We start from the raw sequence: 24,847 nt of genomic DNA, 5'->3' as shown, positions 1-24,847 counted from the left end.
CCTTGTTTGAAGCGGCCTGAGGAACCCAATTGCCAAACAAGGTCCCTTTCAGTGCACTGCATCCAAGTGCTGGAATTGGCTCAGAGATGGTAACATGAACGGAAGCTGATGGAGAAGGCTGCTTGTTATCAGTGCAGGGCTCTGTTTAAGCATAGACATAAAACTGTTTCCCCAACGTGCGCTCGCCATGCGCCGCATTGCGTTGGATATTTGCGCTGATGAAGACACAAAATTTAGGGCTGCGCGTTGCCGTAGTAGCATCCTGTTGATGGTGAAGCCCAGGAATCGAACATTAGTTGCACGACGTGCTGGATAGCCTTCATTTTTGAGCGCCAGGCGTGATGACTTCCTCATCTTTCCCGGAAAAAGCACGGAAGCAGATTTTTCCTCTGGCAAAGGTAGGCCAAGCGTCGATAAAGCGTTGATAGGCCAAGTGTCGATTAAGGAGACTGCGCCCGGGGCTATCCGAGCCGAACGCTTGTGTTGGTTCCCTGATATGCAAGTGCATATCAGGGAACCATGGATCCATGGCAACGTTAAAAAGCAAAGGAGGTAGCACAGTATGTTGTGGGGCGCCGAGGGGAATACGTCGCTCTTCACTCATACTTCAGCGCATATCCTGGACAAATAAATGTCAAACTGTTGGATGAACCGAGAAGCATTCCCGGAGAAGCCCCCAGTCTGGAGTCCGTTGATGATGCCTCTATGAAGCACGGAGTCGTATCCTTTGGCAACGTCCATGAAAATTGCGACGGTCAAAAATCCGCTGACCTGATGGTGGTCGACGTGACTTAGTAAGTCCCTGAAACTGCCCTCGGCACTCAACCGTAAACAAAATCTGGTAGCACATGATGACAGTCTACTTCCTTGCTCAAGACACCATGTTAACTACGAACATAATAGTCTTTCCATCAATTTTATTACGCCTGATGTTAGCATTATGAGGCAAGGTTCGCAGGATACTTTCCAGACATGAACCCTGGCCCCACCTATGCTGTATTTCACGCTTCTGGGATCTCTCATATGCTCCAGACGCAATTAAATGACTTGTAAAAGGATAGACAGTTGGGCGAGTTGGTACGGTAACATGATTTTGGCTTCTACATAAAAAGATTAGGAGACACTTGCGTCAGTCATGCTTCGTTGTCTCTGTTAGATTGCGAATTCCAGTACCTTCGCAATACGCGTACTAATCTGAAATAATTTTTGTTCTTTGACTTCCATACCCACTGATATGTTTAACTGATGCTTTTACATTGTCATGTTCTGATGCTACGGTTTTTGCAATCACCTATATATATGTTCTTCGTTTCAATAAAAATTTAGTTGAGAGTTAGCGCTCGTCCTGTCTGCTCCTTTCTGTGTCCGTGTTTCACTTTGCGCTAGAAGCCAAAATAAATAACTTGTGCAAGGATGGCCCGTGTGAGCGAATTTTTCATGATAGATTAGTGATTACTTCCCATATGCTTGTCGTGGGAGTAAAAGCCGATAAGCCCTCACAGAAACAGGCTATTGTGGCTGGCTCAAGCTCTCTTGAGTGACGACGGATGGCAGCGTTTATCCCATTGCGCTCCGTTTTCGCACGCGCTGTGCAGACATTACTTAGGTTCAAATCAGGAGTAGGGAAATGGCCTGGCAGTTTCAACACTGAAACGGCCACTCTCTTGCCTCGCAATATGTCTGGAAACAACTCACCATGGTATTCATCCAAACATTAGCTGTATGTGTCCCAGCGTGTCACAGTAGAGAATTGCCGAAGGCATTCTGAAATCTGATGATTGCGAAGATGCGGAAATGGTCGCTGCTCATCCAGTTTGGGGCGTTGTAGATGACACCAAATGGTCTCCAGAATGTAACACGAGGTCCATCGTACGAAAGAAAAACGCTTTGCCGTCGTTCGCCACAGATGAGTCAGCAGCATTCGCAGCAGCGACAAGTTTCTTGTTTCCAACATCTACGACTTTTTCTTCGCAAAGTAAATTATGTGTGTTAAAATCATCACAGATTCTTCCAGGTGAGTGGCAACGAATGCAAAACTCTATTAGAAAAGCCTCCATGGAGACCTTCCTTCGTGGAGTTATATACATCGACGCCACACTTAGTTTTCCGTCTCCGAGGGACACTTGCACATCGGCGACTTCCAAGCAAGTTGAACAAATGCCTTGCCCAGGTAAGGTGACGTGAGGTACTTCTCGCCTGATGTATATCATTGCACTTCCATTGGCAAATGACGGTATACTTAAAGCCCCTCTACCTTCGGGAAAAGTACCACCATCTTTTGAACTATGCCACTTTCCTCTCTGCTGTGTCTTCGATCGCCTGATTGCTGCCACTTGATAGCGCGTGCGCTTTAAGCTCTTTTTATTTTGGTTTTCCAGCCTCAGCGCCATCTTGAAAGTGTCCCTCTGCTCGTCACATGCACTTATGGCATGTATGCGAAGTGGTGGTCTGACTCCGTCTCACTCGTGGTCTCGCTATGACTTGTTGCTGCGTGTTCGGATGTCATAACTATGACAGTAAAGGGAAAAAGCTTTTTGCCTTACCGCGCGGAAAAGAGAAGGAAGCTCGTCGGAAAGCCTGGGTCCACCGAATAGAACGAGTCAATGCCAAACCTACGGGATCGTCGCGCCATTGTGAGGAAAGTGCTCGTGGGTTGTTACTCTCCGTTGTGTTTTGCTTCGCCGTGCTGCGTAAACTGTCCACTTCCGGCTCGATCACACGCAAAATTTCGTGTCGTTTTTCTGCCGCCAAGGCAGTCGCTCGCCCAAGCCAGTTAGTTTTGTGGCTAGAGAGTGGTAACCGTATGAGGTGATGTAACACAGCGACAGGTCGCATGATGACGACGCCATCGTCTCTCGCTGCCGCTTGCGCGCAAGGAGACGGGACTGGACGCAGATAAAGCAAGCGTAGTAACAGTCTTGTTTGGTCTAGATGGTGTATTCTTGAAGACGTAATGGGGCAGCGACAGGAAGAAGCGCGGAGAAAGGTATTTAATTACACAATACGCCAGAGCGACAATTTCCCAGCTGCTCGATATCTGTGGTGTAGCGCTCTCGCTCCTCGTTATTGAACACTTAGGTTGGGCCATAACATTTTACTGCGACTCTTAAATAAATTTACGAAGTACTGATATGTGTCATAAATGGCAGCGTAAACTGCAACTCTCGTTGCTGTTCCATAGATTCTTCAACGTTTTCATTGTACTGTGTAGTTGGATGGCAGAAAATGGAGTGAGCGTCGGCAGTTTCATCACTGAAACCACTCTGTAGAACACGAACATAGCTTAGACAGTCACATCGGAAGTCGCGTGTGTAGGCACAACGCCTTCTTCATATTGACTAATTTGACAAACCACTTCTGCGCGATGATGGCGATGGGTTAAATTTTCTGCAAACTCAGAATCTGAACGACGCTATGAGCGACCGTGGTTCAGCGGCCTCCAGGTCACCGCGCCGTGTGTCGCCTAGGATTATCGCCTGATGCGGTTGCGCATAAATTTAAAATAGTCGTGGTTATTTCGGCATGGTGCTTGTTTGTCGTGCAGTAGGTTAGGGGACCACATTTTTACAGAAGCGCAACTATACTTCCTTCTCTGTCCCTGCTTCTGCATAGAATATTCATACACTATTCTGTGACGTTTCTGATGTTTCTGGTGATTTGATGCTGTGACATCACTTCAATCTGATTTGTTTCTTGTGTCCAGGATCATTTTGAAGAAAATCAATATGAGCAGCTAGTCTTAAACAAGTTCGGAATAAAAGATGTGAAGAATGCGACATTATCTATATTAAGCCTTAGGGAGCAACCCCAACCACGAGAGCCACCAGCTCAACGTAAGCTCACACTTTTGAAAGTCTTAACGTTGTGCAAAAGAGTATTTTTTTCACTGACCATGCGCATAACGTACTTGAGGTTTATGGCTAGAGAGGACTTGGGAAAGGTCATGTTGAGAAAATTACGAACTAGTGGACATGAGAATTCGCATTTCGGGAACATGTATGGACTAATTACCAGGCTACTTGCACTGTGTCAGAGCATGTAGTAGCATTCTTACAGAAGTGCATTGTTCACGTGAGCATGTACCAGATTGCGTACCCCAGGCGAGCAAACTTCAGCATCAGTGCCCCAATGTAGGAAATATTGTTTACTCATTCTGCAGCCCCGATTTGATCATGTTATTTTCCGCTTACTGCCAGCTGTGCCCCACGCAGGCCCACATGTTTTTGATGCACCCTTGAACGGCACCCAACTCCTGGAAGCTGCTGATAATACGTTCTTTACACGCAAGCTTGCACCATGTAGCATACACCTGTATTTTGTCTCACGACATATCTGTCTCTTTACGTCATGTAGGTGCAGTGTGACATGAGACTTTCGGTACCCTGGAAGGGTTTTGATAAGAAGGCAAAACGGTGTTGCTTACTCAGCGCCCAGGAGGTATTTGGCACGCAGCCCAGTTTCTTTGCTTTCTGTATAATTGCCGGCTCCAGTTAGGGCTCTGGACTACTTCTATCTTCTTTCCTTGATAGCTGCTCACATTGAAGATACATTTCTTTATCTTTAAACAACCTTCAAATAAAGTGGAATTTATCCTCACCTCTATGTGCTCTGTTAGATGCTGTTCGAGATGTGCTTCCAACTCGTCATGCAGGTTCACAAGCCTCTGCTGCCCCCAGTGCCCTCTAGCTTTAATCAATGCACAATGGTGAGTGTCCATTACCACGTGCATGCATGTATTGTGAACTTTCTTGTACCTTTCTCCTTCCATAGTTCATGCATGTGCTGGCCGAGACGAGACCGGAAATGGATTGAAAACTTCCTTTTCAAGGTAAATGCGATTTCCAGTTGTTAGCGGTCATGATATATAGAAAGGATGGTGCTACAATAACAACAGAAATACAGGACGAGAACATGTGTACTATGGTCTTCGTGGTGTTGCAGAACCCTCTCTTTAAATTAGCATGCAAAATCAACTAGCCCGGCAACTTAATCTACGGAAGTTGTCCTGCTGCGCAGTTTTCATGCTCTGTGCAGAATTTCTGGTTCCTGGTGGATCAGCACATCTCGCTGTGCCTGTGAGTGAGCTTCCATCCGAAGAATCGTAATATACCGGGATTGGAAATATTTTCTACCTCACAGAAACGTTAATGAATGCTGCAGACAGTCCTGCATCGCTCATTTCTTCTCCGTGTATTGTAAAGCAAAATATCATGATTTCTTAACCACTACTCAAAACCAATGAAAGTCTTTCTCTAGTGTCTTGTGTTCGCAGAAATTGTTGTGAAGATGGTTATTGTATTATACTGCTTGTCTAGCGTTAGTTGGGCTTTGTAGCATTTTACATTTTCTAACAGTATCCTTGCATATATATTTGAATGCTGTAGTACAGCGCATCTATTTAAAGTTGCGTTTTATCTTCATATGCGCCGAATTAAAGTCGTAATCACCGTTATTTTTTCATGGTTTTAATGTCAACGTTAGTCATAAGGGTCGGACGATAATTCCAGGCTACAAGAAAGCCGTCTGATTTACCGCATCTAGAAGCATTGACACAATGATTGAATTCTGAAAGGTTTAGTCACATGGTTGTCTTAGGTGCGGCTCACATTAAGCCCTTGAATTAAAGGACAAAGGTGAAATGAATCGATCAAGAGCTATACACTGTATAATGATCTTGTTGCCAGCAGCGCTAAGAATATTTCTCCTATGCCAGAAGAAACTGCTACTGCGCGGATTCCTTACGTAATAAAATTTATTTTGGCAATCACCTCGAATGGCGGCATTGAGATGCCGCCATTCGAGGCGATTCGCCTCGCCGCACATTCGCCTTATTGCATCCTCAGTAAATGAGCAGCTGAGGAATAACATTCTACTATTGTTTTGGGAAAACAACTACTTGAATGTATTATTACCTTGCGCTTTTTCGTCGTGGCAACACAAACATAGAATTACACGTTTAAATGGAATTGAGAAGTTCCCTGGTAAAATAAGTTTGCACTTCTTTATTAGCACAAGTATTGAAGATACGTGAAGCATTTGACGAGAAACGTCAGTCACTTCATTCTGCAAAACTACAAAAACATGAAGCGCACCTAAAAACCTAACTACCTTACCGCAGCATGCGTCTAATGGTTTGGACTAATTTCATGTTCAAGCTGTCATCTTTGTGAAAGGTAATGCGGAACCACGTGGAAAAAAGTCTTTTTCAAATGTCACCCAGCGCTATGGAAATATGTAAACATAAAGAAACTGAAGTAGTGCGGATGCTTGTACTTCTTGCATTTCAATTTGCACGTCGTTTTCTTTCTATGTGGAGATGTGGAGGTACGGGAGATGGGAAGGTTCTGACAGAGCGATCACGCTACACCTGCTATGTTCAGTATGTACTCCGATAGCTTCGGAATACGTGACAATTATAGTGCATTCATATCGAATCGAAATGAAATAGTTTGTATTCGCGGGCGTTTCAGAATAAAGAGAAGAAAAAGTCATGAGTCATTTTACTTTTTGAAGATGGTTGGCCAGGGCAGCTTTTTAGCGCACGACATGGAGCTGTCACATAATTTCGAACAAAGGTACGAACTCATTTATTATGTTGATGGGTCGTCATCGTGACTAAAGGTACGCACACACTCATTTTCTTGATCGGTATTCATCATTTCAGTGGCTACTGCAGTAATTTTCTCTGATAATATCAAATTGATGTACGCACGCCGCTGGGTGGTCGGTCGCGCCGGATCAGCGTGGCATCGCAAGATATATGTCTGCCACATAGAACACGTAAACCACTCCCTTTCCGTTACATACATATCCACTTTGAAAACACCGACAACGACAACTGGGGTAGTGTCATTGGAGCTAATTCCAGCAATGTGGGTAGCCATGAACCTTACCGGACTTTGAGTCATTGCATTTTGCTTGCTTACGGGTAATGGGCCATTGGCATAATGGGCTTAAGTAATGGGTCATTGCACATGGGGTACCCATTGATGATGACATTCCCATTGATGATGACAGTCTTCTATATGCTGTTCTGTATGTTGTGTGCATAAACAGAAAGAATTTAGGCATTGTATGCGTTACTTTGTCGAGGTCTTGTAGCCTCTGCCTTACGTGGCTAAGGGCCATTGCATTTTTTGCATCTTTACGGGAGCATGAATGCTTACGGCGGGAGGAGCCATTCATGATGATAATTTTTGTTCATGGGGAACAAAAATGCATGGATCCCTAGCCAAATACAGGTTTGCTGTAAAAAATAAGGTTCCGTATAAAGTCTTGGAAGCGGCTGATGAAACGGCGCCCTTTTCTGCTTTTACATTTCCTTGACTATCACAGTCTGTTTGCTATGTGCTGACGTGCTCCATTTCATGAATATCAGGACAGTGCAATACGGTATTTTCGTGCATGCAATTACTTTAAAAAGAATTGAAGCTATACTTTAACCGGCGATGTTTTTACAACGATATGTTTTTCCGCATTTTACCCACATTTAAATGCTGCCGTGGTAGCATTTGTAGACACAGCAGACTGGTCGCGCACAGCAGATGCGCCATGTCGGAAGCCAACACAGATCTACTTCTGCCCCACCCGCCAAGTCTCCTACTAACAAGGTGAGCTTCGCAGAAGCCCTTAAGGGCACCTCGCTAGAGGGTCGCAACACACCTTCTCCACAGTCCACGAACACCAATGATAACGCAGAAATACCTCACCTCAAAAAAGAAAATGCCATTGTGCGCGACCTAATTCACAAGCTCTCGCAAGAGGTTCGCGATCTTAAACAATCCAAGACACCCGCTCCTACACCACCCGCCGAAGCGCCCCACTTCTCTAGCCACGACGCTCCACTGACACCAGCACCCAAAAAGCGGGCCCTCCAAGAGGAAGCCACGGGCCAAGTGCGCTAAGAGGTTAAGGACATGCTAGTTGCACTTCAAAGCACGATGACCGCACTCCAGAACGCAGTCAAATCCATGGAACACGCCGTTCTCGCACTGGCACAGCGCGTCACAAACATTGAAACCCACCTACAAGCTCTCCCCATGCCTGCTCCTTCTACCCTCCAAACCCCAGCACTGCCCCTGACGGCATCCCCCGATCCCCACCATGGCCCACCCTAACAGAGATACACTTATCTGGCAGTGGAACTGCCGAGGCTATCTCCGCAAACAGCCAGTCATCCGTCAACACCTTCGTACCGTCACCCGGCAACCGGACGTCATCATGATTCAGGAAACCCATATCGATTCGGTCACCCTCCCAGGTTACCAACCTTTCATCCCGCCACATGCTTCTCGCCGCCTCTGCACTTTCGTCCACAAGAGAATCACCGGCATCGAACACAAGCTCCACGACCGAAACATCGAACACCTTCTCGTTGAACTTATCCCCACCAGGAGACGTAAGGAAAGTATTTTTCTCCTTAACGTGTACAGCCATCCCTCTGCCAAAGTTCAAAGCCGTTTTCTCACCCTCTTCAAGAAGGCCCTTAACGTAGCTGGCACCAACCCCCTCGTTATCGGTGGAGACTTCAATCTCCCCCACACAGTATGGGGATATGGCTACTCGACGACGGCGGCTCAAAACCTCTGGAAAGACTCCCAAGACCTCGGCCTCACTTTCATTACAGACCCCACGTTCCCCACACGCCTCGGTAGCTCCACTTCCCGCGACACGACCCCCAACCTGACATTTACCAAGAACGTCACCAACGCCCAATGGAGCAACACACAACATGATCTCGGTAGTGACCATTCCATCATTGCCGTACTTATCCCTCGGATAGCTGCAGTTATTGCCAAACCCCGTGAGTTCAGTTGGGTTGACTGGGACGCATTTCGGAAGCATCGATCCGCTGACCAGCACGCGGAACGCATTGCGGACATTGATGCATGGACCCGAAATCTCCACTCCGATACCATTGCAGCCACGCACACCGTTACCACCGATGCCCCCGTCGAGCGCATGGACAGTAGACTGGCCCACCTCCTCGCGGCTAAAACATCCATCCTATCCCGCTGGAAAGGGCAACGTCTCAACAGGCGCCTCCGCGCTAAAATAGCCCTCCTTAATAAGGAAATTGAAGCCCATTGCCTCAGTCTGAGCCGTCAGCAGTGGACTGAACTGTGCAATACTGCTGACGGACAGATCCATTGTCCCTCTTCTTGGAAGCTTCTCAAACACCTCCTCGATAGTCAAGCCACCCGCTCTTCCCAACAAGATCGCCTCACTAAACTTCTCTATACAGAAAGGAAGAAACAGGGACACGCCCAAGTCTTAGACTACCTCACCAACAAGTATCTCCCCGTGGGCCCAGTGCAATCTCACGGCTCCTACACCAGGGCCCCCAACCCCCCACAGACGGAGACTTTAGTGTCGCTGAGATCCAAGCCGCCCTGCATAAATTAAACAGCCGTTGTGCCCCTGGGCCCGATGGGGTCACTAACAAAGCCCTCCGTAATCTGGATGATGCCTCCGTCACCCACCTGACAGATTATATCAATGACTGCTGGCGTAATGGTGCCATTCCGCCGGCCTGGAAAACAGCAAAGGTCATCCTTATTCCGAAACCTGGCAAACCTTCTAGCCTCGATCATCTTCGCCCCATCTCACTAACCTCATGTGTGGGAAAGGTTATGGAGCATGCCTTCCTCACGCGAATTAACACCCATCTGGAAGACACTGCAGCGTATCCTCACTCTGTCATTGGCTTCCGGGCCCACCTGTCGACGCAAGACGTCATGCTACAACTTAAGCACCATATACTAGAAGATAGAACGCGTACTACTAAAGATATACTCGGCCTCGACCTCGAAAAAGCATTCGACAGCATAGCCCATTCCACCATTCTTCACCGCATCTCACGCCTTAATATCAGTGCGCGCGCTTATAATTATGTCAGAGACTTTCTGTCTAATCGCACGGCCTTCCTTTCGGTGGGGGATCTCCGCTCCAACGCCCAGACTTTGGGCAGCGCGGGAACTCCCCAGGGCTCCGTTATCTCCCCAATGCTTTTTAATCTTGTCATGATCGATCTTGCCAAGGAGTTGCAGCAAGTGGACGGTGTCACCCACACCATATACGCTGACGATATAACCATCTGGGCCCACAAAGGCCGTGACGGCGAAATAGAAACGGCACTAAAATCCACCATTGAAACAGTCGAGACCTATATCCAAGGAACGGGGCTTCGCTGCTCCCCTGCGAAGTCCGAACTCCTTCTCTACAGGCCTACTCTCCGTGGCCGCCGTCCAAAATACTCCACCGCTAAACGCCATTACGAAGACATTGCGCGTCATCTCACGGACGGCAGCCCCATACCCCTCGTCACCAATATAATAATATTTGGGGTTTTACGTGCCAAAACCACTTTCTGATTATGAGGCACGCCGTAGTGGAGGACTCCGGAAATTTCGACCACCTGGGGTCCTTTAACGTGCGCCTAAATCTAAGCGCACGGGTGTTTTCGCATTTCGCCCCCATCGAAATGCGGTCGCCGTGGCCGGGTTTCGATCCCGCGACCTCGTGCTCAGCAGCCCAACACCATAGCCACTGAGCAACCATGGCGGGTTCGCCACCAATATCCGTGTGCTCGGCTTGCTCATAGAGGAGAACGGAGCGAATGGCATGGCCCTCGCCAAAATCAAGAGGAATACAGCCAACACCATGAGACTTTTGAAGCGGGTCTCCAACCGCCGTGGGGGTATGAAAGAGGAAAATCTGCTCCGATTAATCCAGTCATTCGTAATTTGCCACATCACCTACGTTGCTGCGTATCTAAACTGGTACAAGGCTGAATAAACCAAGATCAACATCCTCCTACGCGGTGTCTATAAACAAGCCCTCGGCCTCTCCGGTTGCACCAGCACTGACCTCCTCCTTCAACTAGGCGTCCACAACACACTGGACGAGCTCATCGAGGCCCAACGTCACTCTCAGCTGGAGAGACTCACTCTCACAGCGACGGGTCGCCATATCCTCACCTCGCACGGTATCACCTACCACCATCAATACGGCCATAAGCACCAGATCTCCTCCACCATACGAGCTTGGATTCACGCCGATCTTATCCCCAGAAACATGCACCCCGAATACAACCACGCACGTCGCACAGCACGTGCCACGGTTCTCACCAAATCCATTACTCGGCACGACGGTGTGAGTTTCGACGACGCCACCGAATATCCCCACGGCACCCGCTTTGCAGCCGTCACCACGCGTGAAGGCTCTCCACCATGCTATCAGCCTAGTAACCCCACACGCTGAGGAAGCTGAAGAAGTGGCCATCGCGCTAGCCGAACTAGACCCAACATGCCATACCATCGTCTCTGACTCCCGCTCCGTCGTTATCAACTATATCAACGGTCGTATTTCACACCAAGCCTTGCGCGTCTTGCAACAAGCGCCCCGCTCAACCGACCATCAGGTTACACTCGTCTGGTTCCCGGCTCATGTAGGCACCATCCACCCGCACCTCCCAAACCTCAACGAGGTTACCCACTCCCTAGCGCGAGGCCTAGTTAACCGTGCGGGAGAAGGGGAGGCTGCCCCCACCGGTAGGGATCGCCTGACACGCTACAATGATCTTGTGAAGTCCTTCTACTTAGGGCGTAGAACCTTCCCCGGCCCACACAACAAACTATCCCGAGCGCAGGCTACAACTTTCCGCCTGCTACAAACCAATACTTACCCCTCGTTACAACTTTATTACAAGATCTGCCCAGACATTTACCCCAATCGCACGTGCCATATATGGAAGACACAGCCAACCACACTTCCACACATGCTTTGGGACTGTACACACCAATACCCCGACACTAACCCAACTACCCTCTCGTCGAGATGGCACGCTGCCCTGCGTAGCCCCAACCTTGACGACACACTCTGGCCGACCCAGCAGGCCTGCGAGGAGGCGAAGAGGCAACACCTCGACGTCCCCACGTGGCAGGCCTAGGCCCAGCCACCATCTCTTGCTGGTTTCAATAAAGTTTGTTCAGTCAGTCATTAAAAAGAAAGTCGTTTTCTATGGCGCTACTCGTTGTTACAATAAAATGAACCACCTGCAGATCCGCCGTATACAACACTATAATGGCACAGGTTTTGCAGAGTCAACGTTGAGATCGCGTATATAGGACTCACCTCACACCGGCTTTGACATTGGTTGGAGGTTGCTCCTTGGGCGCCTTGTTTTTTCTTGGCGTTGACTCATCGCTGTTGCTGCTACTAGTGCTGCTGCTGCTTCTGCTGGTAAACATGAAAGACCCATAGTGTAAGAAAAAAAAAGAAAGCAGAAGTTGGCATTGTTCACTTCGCCTCTCGTGACACGTAGTGTTAGAGTACCCGTTTTACAGATCGGTCCACAAATTTTGTCAAAAGACCGTCATAGCTCCATAGTGGGCCGTCATAATGAACGACACGCGCAAAGCGCTCCAGGACATGGTCGCGACTCTGGCTCGAAATCACAACAGCCCTTTGACAGAACTGGAAAAGAACCTATTCGGTCCCAGAGAGGGTACCCTGAAGAAGTCGTACTCGCGTCCTGACAAAGATGGCTGCGAGTACTCATGAACTAGTAACCTGCAAATTTGGCAGTGTAAATGCTTGGGTTTCCGGCGAAAACGAGCACACTTACAGCAATACATCACCCCCTTTGCACCCCATGCTTCCCCAGGTGTTATCGCATTACAAGAGACCGAAGAACCGGCTAAGCTTTCGGGATACGCAGCGTACACGGCACTTTGCGATGATATGCGCTGGCCCATTAACCACACTAGCTAATCTAAACATCCTGGCGATACGTTATCACTCAGGCATCGATACAGCAGCCCGCATTCTCTGGGAGGTTATCCCGTCGGCAACGCGGACGCAACAGTGCCCCTTCACCCTGATTGTGTACAGAAGCCCCAAACAACAACCTAGGTTTTTACGACTATTCACCGAAGCAGATCAAGTAGCTATGGGAGCACGCCTGCTGTTTAAGTACCTTGCTGATCGCAGGGGACTTAAACGCCCCTGCGGTCGCATGGGGATACACGGTGGACCGCCGAAAGGGAAGACAACTATGGTTTGAAGGGCAGAGTGTAGTTCTTACTGCTGTCACGGATTCAACTTGTCGCACTAGCACGGGAAACAGCGTTAGCAGAGACACTCCTCAGGACCGCCATTCCCAAAAGGAATTCAACAGGCAGGCTGGATCAACACAGAAGACAACTTGTGTAGCGAGCACTATATCATCCAAAGAACAGTTCAAGCGTGCCCGCGAAAGCCATAGCACCGCCAACTCCGCATCACGAATTGCGAAGCTTTTTGGTAGGCCTGAGCCCTCACCTCTTTCTGCGGTACCTAACCCTCTTTGAAAGATTGGGACGCATCCTGCGACCGCTGACTCTCTCAATCACCATTATGCATAAAGTCCGCTACCAGCTAATCGTTAAAAATTTCAACCAGCAGGGTTCACAATGGCAAGACCACGGTGGCATCACAACGACAATGATGGCGTGGTAACGTTTTGCCGCTACATGGTGATGCGACCCACCAATCGCAGTGTTCCGTGAATAGCTCACCCTTTCAGAGTTCAAGCCGAGGGCATAATGGCAACGCGGTGGTTACAGTGCAATCACTACAACTGTATGACCACGATGGAAAGACCATGACTTGACAACGCTGGATTATTCACAAGTAGCGGTAAGAAGGTAGCGGCACCATTCTGTGAATATTCTACTGTGTACCACAGCAGCAGGTGCGGGAGCACCGAAAGATGAGCCAAAGATAACTTCGCTTTAAAGTATTAACGTTCGCTATGGGGAGGGGGGGAGGGGCAGGCGGCGGAATAAACTGTGCACTACTGCCGCTGTACTTTAGGCCGTCGCGTTGCGTAATGCCGCCCTACGAGATGATTTATCAAGTGCTCGTGTGCTGCCTTCCATAAATATAATAAATAGTATACATTTCATAAATACCATCTTAGGGCACTACCGCGCAAACAAGCGTCTTAAACGCACTCAGCGTTTTTCTATGAACGTGTTATTTCATATGGTGGAAGATATCGGTGAACTTATGTCATGCGGTAAACAATTATATCTAGTTGTGATTTCATGTTGTTAGAAAACGATGGCATTACTTTATCATATATTCCAGCTGCGGAAGCATGAAAGGAAGTTAACGTTATCCGGACGTCCCATCAGGCCCGTCGCCCACCTTATGCTGACCGTCCGAGCCCTAGAATAGCTTTTCCTACACCAGGTTCGACATGAGCCCAGCATGGGTGGGTGTTTTGAGAGACCTACATGTGGCATCTGAGTAGGAGCACTGTAATGTAATTATTCGTTTTTCTTTTCCTATTTTGAACAAGTGAAGCAATTGTTCAGTGAATTATACGCTATGGAAATAATGTATCGACAATAAAACAATCTTCGATTATACAGAAAGGAAACTGACAGATTGCCCACCCTCATAAATAGGTAGATTTTTTTCCTAAATGTGATACCAGATGGCCTTCTAGCGGGTGATAAAATTGCACCAAATGAGTGCTTTTCGGCCTTCGCTTTACTTCAAAGAAAACATTGCAGGTCATTTCAATCGGAAGGTAGTCGTGATAGTGTTGGTGTTATTGCTACTAGTTGCGTTCGCTTGAATATTATTGCCGTCACTACTTCCGACAGTAGGCTGCTGGCCTGGTAACGCATAGCGCTTCGATTGGCAAACTACTTCCAATGGCGAACATGAGAGAACAATCTATACTGTTTGCAGTTACACCAATGCTTTCTAGAGACAGATAATCAGTCACCCAAATGAAGTATATCGTGCGGTAAACAAACGGAAATTCAATGCATCAATCGAAAGCAAATATTGGCTTTCGGTAGAAACGCTAGCATATAAGTAAAATGAAACAGTTTCAATGGAACTGCGAATGACGCGGTATTTGCCGCGGGAAAGAGAGACAGTGGAAGCTTTTATTGTTTGTCGGGGCCGGGTGGTAGCACAGTAGCACACCAGGTACCCGGGAATTGTCTTGCCAAGAGAACGGCGTTTCGCTTCGCTATCTATTCATAAACCTGTTAACCTGTCTATTCCACGCCGTCTGTACACGTCACAACCCTCTATAAAAGAGTGACACAGAAGACTCACGTATTGCAGTCGGCTACAGTGAATGGAGCATCGTCGGTGCCTGCATGGCTTGTACTCGGTGTTGCGTCGTCCCTGTTGCGTCGAGCTCGAGGCTTGTGTCCAATGGTTCTTGACATGTCTGGTGCTGAGACTCGACAGAACTGACGTGTATTCGCCACAGCGCAATACTGCATGGCCACGCATGCGCATTCGGAGCCAAAAGAAAGGAGAAAAAAATATGACGTTTGACACTTTGGGAACTCAAGAGCAACCGTCGCATGTTTTGAAAAATGAAATGATAGTGTGTGCCACTAGCTTCCCGCTGTATAAGTAGTAAACTCAATCTGATTATTTTGAAGATTTTGTTGGATGAGTGATTCAATATTTCATTACGCTTCGTATTTACGCGAGCTAAAAATGTAAGGTTATTGCATAAGTAAATGCTACAAATCAACAGCTGTGACTTTTAGTGTAACGTCGGCGTCTCTATCAGTGAATGAGCGAATCTGCCATATCGCTCAGACGTAATAGTACATTCCAGCTGCGGAAGTAAAGAAGTAAGTTAACGTAAACCGCCGTGCTTGCTCAGTGGCTATGGTATTGGGCTGCTGAGCACGTGGTCGCCGGATCGAATCCCGGCCACGGCGGCCGCATTTTGAAAGGGGTGAAAACACCCGTGTACTTAAAGTTTGATGCCCGTCAAATAACCCCAGGTGGTCGAAATTTGCGTAGTCCTCCGCTATGGCGTGCCTCAGACTGAAAAAGTGGTTTTGGCACGTAAAACCCCATAAATAAAAAAAAAGTTATGTGTAAGGCGTCGCCGACCGTCTGGTAAACCTCCGCGCGCTAGAATAGCTTTTCCTACACCAAGTTCGACATTCACCTAGCATGGTTGGTGCAATTTTGAGAGACCTAGATGTGTCGTCCGAGTAGGAGCACTTTAGCTCAATTTACATTTGCTTACTTGATTTTGAACAAGTAGAGCGGTGCCATCGACGTTAGCACTCGGAAGATTTTTCTGTGATGAGCGCAGTGAATTATTCGTCATGAAAATAACCTGTCGCTAATTTGGCAACCTCCGATTAATTAATAGATCAATTTTCGAGCCGGATAAATATGCGAATTTTCTTTATCCTGAATGCCATATCGGACGGCCTTCTTGCGGGTCCTAACTTTACACGAAATCAATGCTTTTTCGCCCTTCCCTTCGCTTCGACGCAAACCTTGTAGGGAATTTCATTCAGTAGGCAGTGCTAGCGTTATCAATTATCATGAGCGTGCATGCTTAACTATCAATTCTGTCAATTCCTCCGACTGTAGCCTGTTCACCTGTGACCAATTCGCGCTTCGATTGGCGAACTAGTTCCAATGGTTCATACGAGAAGACACGTGACAGACTATATCGCGTTACCAGTTCTCCTAAAAAAATAGAAAGAAAAAGTGTTGCACACGTCCCAGGCTTGTGGAAATCCTCTCTTCTGGCATTCTTCAAATGTGTCTCCTCCCGATGCCACTGCAACGGAAACTAAATGCCAAATGCTCGTGCAAGTTTATACAGATGCTCTTTAAAGAACAGCAGATCGCCGACAGTATTAGTGAGTCTTTCGCTATCAATTCTCTCAAAATTAAATGTGTGCGATTTCGGGATGGCCTTCTTTTATACACAGCTTCGTCCGGATTTGTCTGCACCTTCGGCGCCAGTTCAGGGAGTGCAGCACTTTTTGTCCTCGATTCTACGGCGCAACGCGCGCCACCTGCACCACGTTCTTCAGTTTGACCTCGTCTAACGTGCACGACTTCGCGGTTCTCTTGCACTCGCTATTTTGGAAGTGCAGGCATCGCGCATGCATCGTGCAAGGCCTCAGTAGCAGACGACATGGCGTCGCACTAGTTGAATGTTGTTGCGCGGGTGTAAATACATCCTGCTTTCGTTACAACATTTTGTTCACCTGCTATAAGAATGTGAGGTGCAAGTTTCATACACGAATAGTTAAAAAAAATTAGGGGCTTTTACGTGCCAGAACCACTTTCTGATTAGGAGGCACGCTGTAGTGTGGTATTCCGAAAATTTAGACCATCTAGGGTTCTTTCACGTGCACCTAAATCTAAGTACCACGGGTGTTCTCGCATATCGCCCCCATCGAAATGCGGCCGCCGTGGCCGGGATTCGATGGTGCAATGTCGGGCTCAGCAGCCCAACACCGTAGCTATTGAGTGTATTAATAGTTGTAAGGGCGTGTTATAGTACAGGCTTGTGACGCGAGAAATTCCTTTCGATCACATGTGCTTATCTCGGAACGCGTTCAACAACAACAACAACAACAAAAAAACATGATCCACATCCGCCATTGTGCTTTCACAACGTAGTGCTACCACTCCACTCTGATTGGTTGACTTATTCGCCAAGGGAACAGCCAGGCAACCGCAACGACAGTCCCGAAACCAGACGAGTTGCACAAAGAAAGGCTTGGCTCTTTAAATTAGCAGGAAGCCATGACGTGAATTGAAACCGGGACCGAAACTGCCGAAACGTGGCAATCATGGACAGTATCGCAATGCCACCGTTGGAGCTTGCCCACTCGCGTCTCTATCTATAATGCTAACGACTCCCTGAAAATTGCCCATGCTTTGACCGCATTATTTTTCGTTGATTTCTTATTTCTGTAGCCTGAGTTTTGCGAACTAGCTTTAGGCACATTCTCCTCTAACCTTTTTATCTACAACGTGCATTCAGCGGCAATTTAAGTGCCTCTCTCATTACAACAGCGTACCCTCAGCGACTGAAGCACTGAATGCCGCCAAAGTGAGTACGTACATTCCCTCTGATGTTTTGCGGAGTAAACCACCTAGCACAATCGATGACCAGCAGCTGCGCGTGTACGATGATTAGCAGTTTAGGCATTCTGAACACCATACTTTAAAAGTAGCGCGATGCATCCCTTGATACGGATTCTGAAGAACTTTCTCTGTATTGATGTGCGAAATCTTTAATAACACGAATTAAGTTGCTAGCCAGTGTGCTGAAAGCAGCTTTAGTGACTTTGTTCAAAAATAAATTCTGCGCTTTTACATGTAAAAACCAGAAACTGAATTTGAGGGATGCCCTTGTGTCGGACGCCAGATTGATTTTGACCACTAGGCGTTAATTAACATTACCTTAATGTAGGGTGCACGAGGGTTTTCGCATTTTGCTTCCATCGCAATTCTGCAGGCGCGTACGCGCTTGATACCGCGACCTCAAGCTCAACAGGCAATCGCCTGTTGAGCTTGCGGTCCATTCGGCTCCACTCGGTTGTGGCTTGCTTTATTATCCGCTCTGCGACGCCGAGTGTTTGCGTGGCTCATTAACCGATCTTTACTCTGTTGTCATTTTCATTCAGCTAGCTTGTACTGGTCGCCTTGCATTAGCGTTATATTTGTATTTACCCCATATGCAAAAAACAGTATCACTGGCTTCATATGGTTGTAAACGTTGATGCAAAGTAATTTGTTGTTTTATTAGTTTCTTACATTTATTGAATCAGGAAAAAATCTTTTGCAGAAAACTACTCCAGGAAACGTGTTCAATCACGCATTTCGCACGACAAAAAGATCAAGAATTGTCCGCGAAACAAAATATGCACAGCAAAACCACTAATAGTTATTAGTCTCTCTAATAACGCAGCATCCCATCCGGCTGCACGTGTTGACGCACGTCGTGCGAATGGGTGCTCTAAACATCCTGCAAAACCAAATGTACAAGAAACACCCGCGCACACGAAATGCGAGACAAAAAGAAGGAAAAAAAGAAAACCACCCAATTTCTAATTAAAGGAAAAAAACCAGCAAATCAAAAACAGGAGCAAGCTGAAAGCATGCACAAAAACTTATGATTTCGTCACCGCCACGGAACCCCGGAAATCACTTCCATTCGCCACAGCTTGGGCAGCTGTCGAGGCGCCGCTGTTATCACAATCTGAGTATGCGGCTGTATACTTAACGAGTTCGCGGTGCTAAATTTTGGATTAGTTTTCTTTAAAGTGAAGCGATAGGTGTTATTTCAACTGCTTTCTCGGGCTGTGACATAGCTATTTACAAAGCATTTCCGTGGTTGCAGGCACGACCACAGCGTGATCCTTTGTTTATCAATTCGACCAATCGCGAACACTGACTTCTTACAGGTAGAAGTGAATTGGTAGCATTTGTTACCTTTCAACATGCTTGTGACATTACAGAGGGTATACAGCTTTTTTTGCAAAGATGCCGATGGAAACATTTGCATCACATAACTTCTAGCTGGAGTAAGTGAAATAATTTTGCAGCATCATCAGCAGCTGATGGAAGAGATGAAGGCCTCTCCCGTGGTGCAGCTGCAGCTGGCAGTGGAGATGCGGTGCTTGCAGGAGGCCACTGTGCTCATTGCAAGCACCCTGCGGCAGCTCCGGGCTTCCCGGACACAAGGTTTCCACAAGCCACCTCGGCAGTGAGGAACGTCAGCTTTTTTTTTTCTTTCATATGATTCTTTAGTGTGACCAGCTACGAGTGTAGGCTATCTTTCCGTTCAAACTGGCGCTGTGGCACTTGGTGTGGGTGCTCATAAGCCCTGACAAGCTGTTGTGACGTGTTCAAGTCAGCCTTGTTAAATGATGTGCAGGTCATTCATAACTACGGCAGCGAAAGCTGATAGTGCTGCGAAGTGCTTTGCTCCACGAATGCACATGGCACAGACTTCTTTTTGCAGGTTGCATTAAAGAATTATATGAGTATTTTCTGCCCCCTGCGGAAACAGTGGCTACACAATCCGATTACTGGGCCAACAGCTACACATAAAAAGGTTTAAAAATGTGTGTTGCTACTCCGTAGCTTTTGAAAAGCACATTTTTCATGTGGTGTTTTAGTTTCCGTGTAAGTTTATCCCACTGCGAAAGTATAGTATACATGTGTAATTTCTGTAACATTTTGGTTTGGTTTGTGTTTTCGTTTTGCTGTTGCTGCTATGTTTGAGTACGTACTGCTTTTGAAGGAACATGTACACTATGTGATCATTATTATTTTAAACACAACAGTGCTTGACACACACCTGCTGTATGTGCACTTTACTAGAGCACTGCGATAGCTGGTGTTAAAATTTCTTGGAGTTTTCATGCTATATGCAGGCCATGCTTGCAAACCCAAAAGTTTCGTGCCTATGGAAGCCACAGTTGGCTGTATTAGAATTTTGTTAACACCAAGTTCCTGTTACTTGTGATAGTAATTGTGATATTTCAGGTGTCCTTACCTGTCATAGCAAGACAGCCTAGTCTCCACTGTTAAAGCAGAGTTCTTGATATGCATAATGTAGCTATCGATGCGGACATTGTTTAAGACACTCACTGCCAAACTGCTCTTGTAGCCATCGGTATATGAAAGACCATGAAACTGCTAATGAGTTCCTCACTTGGCTCGTTCTTCAAATGCACGTCGCTGCTCCTTTATATGCATGTCTTGCTATGGCACAAGACGTTAAAAAGAACTATTGTGTGCTACCAACATGTTGAATCCACAAGAGGCAAGACACATTTCTGTGCTTTGAATTTGCTTAGTGAAGGTGAATGGTTGCGTATGAGCTTTACAAACATCATTATGCTCGTGTGAGAAATTTCTATGATTTATTTGCAGACGGCCCACTTACAGTATATTGGGTCCCATGTAGTTAATATCGTATTGTTATTGTCAGCATGAAATCGTGCTCTGTGGACTTACAGCTAGGCATCGCAATAACTGTCATTCACATTGACTTAAAATGACACTGAAGTTGTGTTAGATACTTTTATTTACATTGTCTATATAAAAAACGTGCGCAGCTTGCACTTAGTTGTGCAAAGCTGGAGTGAAAAGAGGAGTTTGTGATCACCTAGCTTTATGTGGCTTGCCTAAATTGTTTGTAGGCTTTGCGAGGTTATGCTAGGTTTCGCTTAACAGTCGGTGGGCCTTGCTAAGTCCTTTCTAAGTTTTACGAGGTTACGCTAGGTTTTGCTAAGTTGTGGTCTCGGCGGGCTCGATGCGAGACGTTCTCGAGCAGTCGACGGCCGGGATCGCTTTCTCGGCTACGTCGAGCGTTCAGGTGGTGAATCGTGCGTTTTTTGGGCAAACTCGCGACCCTCAACTCAGCGTCGCCTCTTCTCATCCGCAGCTTCGGCGCTCTGTTCCGCGCCGAAGCTGTTCTTCTCGTCCTCGTTTGGCAGTACGGCACTCTTCCTGCTAAACTTCTCGTTTGACAGTACACGTTCTTCCTGGTAAGCCGCTTCTTCATCGGGAGTCCGACTTTCTTCGGTCTGCGCATGGCAGCAGCACGTACGCACGGAGTAAAGGAGGCGAAAGGTGTGTCGCCACGCCGGCTGTTGCGAACTTTTTCTCACTTGTGACGTCCTACGTGCGCGGGTTGCGAGAAGCTTACGTGGCTCGGTGTTCTCGCAGGTGGTTGCTTGGCAACGTTAGACAGGGCACCGGTGTGGTGAATTTTATGGTAATGCTCCACAGGAGGATTAGAACATTAAACAGCTCCTCTGTTAATAAATAGATTTCAACAATGTTACTTGCACTAGAAATGAATATTTATAATTCTCGACCCTTGAGTTTAACAATTATATAAAACATGCACTCATCCAAGGAAGAATACTGTTCTTGACATGTCATGCGATCGATTTCAACATGACTTGGCCATTGGACAAGGAACAGTTCGGTGTCTCTGTGGCAAAACTGCGGAGCTCCTGCAAGTTGCATGAGAACAGTACACGTTGTGGAGGAAAAAGTCTTGTGATTTGCAGCAGTCCAAAAAGGAAGCGAAGAGACAAAAACCGATGTCCACCCATGCGCGGTGCAGATGGCGGTGTGAGTGTCGGTGACGGTATTAGCGAGATACATGAAGATGGCAGAAACGACAGGAACTGCAGCAGCAAATCAATTGGCAGATTCCAATTACCCAGAGCAGTGGCTACAACATTCTGCTGTGGAGCACGAGGTGTTCTGTCCACAGTTATTCAATGAAAGGCTTTTACGTAGTGTCACAGTAGAATGATGGAATCATCTGTAGTAGTAAAGGCTCCTTGGCACAGGCTTTGTGACGACGCTGATTATATTTTAGCAGATTATACAAAAAAAAACAGTTAGCTATTCACTAATTGCAGCCACTTCAGGTTGGTTCCTTTTCTCTATTAGGCTTACAAACAGCAAAAATAAACATGTGCGCTGCCGTGTCAGAAACATGTTTACTGCTGTTGTGGGCGCCGCCGCCTTCCCACCGTTCGAAGGTGTGTTGGTTCTGCTGCAGAGTCGTGCCGAATGATATTATAATACTGTGCCTGGCACGGCAGCCTTCTAGATACTTTATGCGTGCTGCCTTCACTCGGGGAACTTCCTGTCGGAGGCGATCGCCATTGTCATCATCAGTACTGCTGCTACTACAGTCCTCATCGAGATCAACGAACACGTTTTCTCCTTAGTCAAGGCGAAGTTTGTGCAACAATGCACAGGCTGCAACAACGTTGAGTGCACGGTGCGGTTCTAGGGGAAGGCGCAGTACTGCTGAATGTAGTGGAAGCGGCTCTTCAGAAGCCCAATGGACCGGTCAAGTACGGACTGCATGGCAGCGTGTGCAGTGTTGTACCTGACTTCTGGAATGCGCGTTAATGCATGGCCTTGCATCGGAGTCGGGAGTCATAGTTCCAGGGGTAGCCGCTGTCACTTGCATGATAAGAAAAAAATAGTATTAGGTTATCTGCACAAGATTGAGTGAGTGAAGCATGGGTCATGTAACATACGCCTCCTACGGAGAGGCTGTAATGAAGAAATGTACAGGATGAGCACCTGAGGCAGCTGTGATTAGCGCAAATAAGAATGGCTGCTACATGGTAACACCCCTATTTTTAGCATCCAGGAAGGTGTTTGTTTGGGCGAGTTGCGTGATCTGCATTCCTGAGTGAATATCAGTGTTAAAAGAGTGTCCCAAGACACATGCACTGTACTTCAAAATGTATCTACATACTAAGTGCAAGTAAATGTAGAAGCTACCGTTTGTCCAAAACTAACAAAGACGATTCCAATGTATTGAAATGGTGCTCGAATAATGGACTTAGTATTAATGCTATGAAGTGTAAGTTTTTGATTTTTTATTCGCACAAGAGGCACATTTCTAGCAAGGCATATATTCGCGATGGTAGTGACATAATATTTGTTTGGAACAATACTTCTTTCCGGGGAAAGAAATTGGATAGGCATGTGACATTTACTACGCATATAAACTCACTAATGAAGGAATCGGTATCCGGTATTAGAAATTTCCGAAAGGCTAGGTCATGCCTTCATTTTAGAAGCCTGCTATCGCTTTATGACGCATTTATTTATGGTCTTTATTTACTGTATTTCTACCTGGGAGAAATCCTTTGTTGCACATTCAAAAGGAGGCTGGACGTGTAATAAATTTTAACACTCGCACAGATAATATATCCTTGTTGCTTCCTGTTCACAATATACTACCACTGCAAAACTTAAGCAAATATTCCCTCAGATCTTATGTTACGAATTCGTCATGGGAACCTAATAGCCATTATTACTCTTATCAGTTCCCCATGTCGTTTTTAGCAGTTTCGCTTTACAGAATAACTTTTTGTTGCCTAAACAAAGAACTAATTATGAAAAATTCACTGCTAATTTTGATTCAACGTCGCTATGGAATACCTGACCCAATGAGCTTAAAGAACATTCTGCAATCAGTTCATAAAATTCGAGTTTGGAATGTCCTTGCAAGGTGTATCAAGTAGACTTTTTATTTTTAAATTTTTTTATTTCAAAGTACCTTACAGGTCCCAAGGGGAGCATTCAGTAAGGTGGGGCGTCGCTGATCAAATGACTAGAGAAAACAGATATACGAGCGCTAAAAATATGAGAGCCAAAAATGTTTTTAATGATCAGGTGCTTGCAAAACAGTGTTACAAATAAAAAGGCTAAAACAATACAAAGAGTTGTCGGGAAAGGAATGAAAAGTACAGTTCACGGTAATATAAAAAGCGGAGTATCACTCGCGTAAAATAACGCACATAGCGGGAGCACATGAAACAAACAAAATTATGACAACAACAACAAGAAGAAGAAGCCATGGCGCATATGTGACACGTATTACGTGAGATACGTTTTACATGAGATGCATGAGATGATATGACATGCCATATGTGCAGATGAATATATCTGTTAAGGTGAAAACTGTGGGTTCAGCATTCGGAGTTTATCATTGCTCATTTCCGTGACAGTGCTGTTAGGAAGCGAATTCCATCAACGAATCGGTCGTGGTAGAGCCGAGAATTGAAATTCGTTAGTGTTGCCATAAATGCGAGTGAGGCTTAAGTCATTATAAAGTGGTCGTGGTGTGCAAGATGCGCGTTCCACTAGCAAGTTTGATGGCTTCATTTGGTGAACATATCTATGGAGCAAGAACAGGAGTGGAGCAGTGGAAAGGAGTGGACCGGAGTGGACAGGAGTGGAGCAAGGACAAGGTCACGTCGGCTACGTAGTTACTGAAGGAAAGGTCGAGTTTTATTAGAGCATTGCTAGAGTGGTAGCTGTAATTTCAGGAAATTAACGGACCCGCTCGGTTTTGAATCGGTTAACATGCGGATGAAATATTCACGGTATGGAGGCCATATATGGGATGCGAACTCAAGCTGGCGGCGTACAAATGATAAGAATGCTAATTTACGGTTGCTAGACGGGCAGTTACGCAAGTCAGAACGAA

The 24,847-nt window shown here is 46.6% G+C and overlaps 2 protein-coding genes across 6 annotated transcripts in view; both read right to left on the bottom strand.

The window, feature by feature from the left end:
- LOC139046731 (gastrula zinc finger protein XlCGF8.2DB-like) overlaps positions 1 to 15,290 on the bottom strand; it is a 103,158-nt gene extending 87,868 nt beyond the window's left edge. For 2 of the 3 annotated variants that reach the window (XM_070523479.1, XM_070523480.1), the window contains exons 1-2: positions 15,124 to 15,290; positions 12,136 to 12,237 (exon numbers count right to left, since the gene is read on the bottom strand). In XM_070523479.1, coding sequence (XP_070379580.1) covers positions 12,136 to 12,237; positions 15,124 to 15,239 — 218 coding nt within the window. In that variant the 5' untranslated portion in view covers positions 15,240 to 15,290. Of the gene's footprint in view, positions 1 to 12,135; positions 12,241 to 15,123 lie in introns of all 3 variants that reach the window. The other variant, XM_070523481.1, reaches the window with a different exon arrangement.
- A 6,568-nt stretch (positions 15,291 to 21,858) lies between these two features.
- The window catches only part of LOC135915159 (zinc finger protein OZF-like), a 49,015-nt gene continuing 46,026 nt past the window's right edge, over positions 21,859 to 24,847 (bottom strand). Inside the window, exon 5 of one of the 3 annotated variants that reach the window (XM_065448191.2) lies at positions 21,859 to 22,803. In XM_065448191.2, coding sequence (XP_065304263.1) covers positions 22,746 to 22,803 — 58 coding nt within the window. In that variant the 3' untranslated portion in view covers positions 21,859 to 22,745. The remainder of the gene's footprint in view (positions 22,804 to 24,847) is intronic. The other 2 variants (XM_065448189.2, XR_010568529.2) reach the window with 2 other exon arrangements.

The sequence above is a fragment of the Dermacentor albipictus genome, chromosome 8 (genome assembly GCF_038994185.2).
Source record: "Dermacentor albipictus isolate Rhodes 1998 colony chromosome 8, USDA_Dalb.pri_finalv2, whole genome shotgun sequence".
Lineage (NCBI taxonomy): Eukaryota > Metazoa > Arthropoda > Arachnida > Ixodida > Ixodidae > Dermacentor > Dermacentor albipictus.
The sequence above is the reverse complement of the archived record's forward strand: the minus strand, read 5'-3'. Positions and strand labels throughout refer to the sequence as shown.